This window comes from Bidens hawaiensis, unplaced genomic scaffold (genome assembly GCF_021521415.1).
Source record: "Bidens hawaiensis isolate Kalapana, Puna unplaced genomic scaffold, B.hawaiensis_p1.1 tig00021330_1, whole genome shotgun sequence".
NCBI lineage: Eukaryota > Viridiplantae > Streptophyta > Magnoliopsida > Asterales > Asteraceae > Bidens > Bidens hawaiensis.
In genome coordinates, this window is record NW_027493299.1 from 322,566 (window position 1) to 323,687 (window position 1,122).

Below are 1,122 nucleotides of genomic sequence, written 5' to 3' on the forward strand. Positions count from 1 at the left end.
GAACCTATGATCGAAACAAAGAAAGTCTTTCGAAGGCTGACAATTATCACTAGAAGAAAATTGCAAGTCTCAGTATCTTTCAAACATGTCACCCTTAAATGGAACAAATAGAAACCATAAAGCGAGAACAAATGTAAAATGAAAATAAACAATGTTAATACAACAATAATCGAACAATAGGGGGAAAGAATTATAATACCGGATAAACGGAAGATAATCTTCATGATTTGATAATTGTTACGAATTGTGATTGATGTTTGAGATTATTGGTTAAACGACAGGAGGGAGAGGAAAAAAAGAGTATGTATGGCTTAAATAATAGGAAGGAGGTGATTTGGCAATTACTAAGAAAGGAAAGTTGTGATATGACATATAGTTGGTATTTAGGTGGAGAATCTAGAATGAAGCCATGTGGAAATTGTTGTTTGCTTTAATAGTATAGCAAGATTAAGAGAAATCGTGGTAGATAATGTACACATGATAATGTGTATAACAAATTGTTCATAAGAATCAACTTAATTTTTTATGTTATCAACATTTCTTATAAATTAATTTACATCTTTATATATCTTTACATATTCTTAGTTCTCATTATGATCTAGAAGTCATCAAACTAACAAGATCTTCGCAACGTCCTTCATTAAACTCTTGTTTGCATTATAAAAACTAGAAAACTCTTCATAACAAATGTACCCATCTCCATCCGTGTCTAGTGCGTCCATCATAGTTTGGACCTCTGTGGTTGATCCTGAGCCAAGCTTCGTTAAAGCTTCTCCAAATTCCGTTGCAGAGATTTTTCCATCACTATTGGCATCAAAGGCACCAAAAATCCGGTCGCACTCAGCCTTATCTTCATCATCCATTATGTTGTTCTAATTGTAGTAATCGATGAAGTTGAATGTTGTTTTTCTTGATCAATCAATTATGTTGGAGTTATGTTCTGGTTGTGAAAGATTCGATTTAAGATGTTGGGAAAATGGTTGTAGATTAAATGCGAAATAAGAATGCCTATTAATAGGGATTGCCTTATGTTTCTAAGGTGAGATAAATTCTAATATTTACCGTCTAGGAAATATTTACGGACATACAAATAAAATTACAAATTTTACCACATATTTATAT

The 1,122-nt window shown here is 32.0% G+C and overlaps 1 protein-coding gene across 1 annotated transcript; it reads right to left on the minus strand.

Annotated features, from left to right (window-relative positions):
* Positions 1 to 608: 608 nt before the first annotated feature.
* LOC143563201 (polcalcin Bra n 2-like) lies at positions 609 to 863 on the minus strand. Its single transcript, XM_077050799.1, has one exon. It carries the CDS (start codon positions 861 to 863, stop codon positions 609 to 611), a length of 255 nt encoding a protein of 84 aa, XP_076906914.1.
* Between the last annotated feature and the right edge of the window lie 259 nt (positions 864 to 1,122).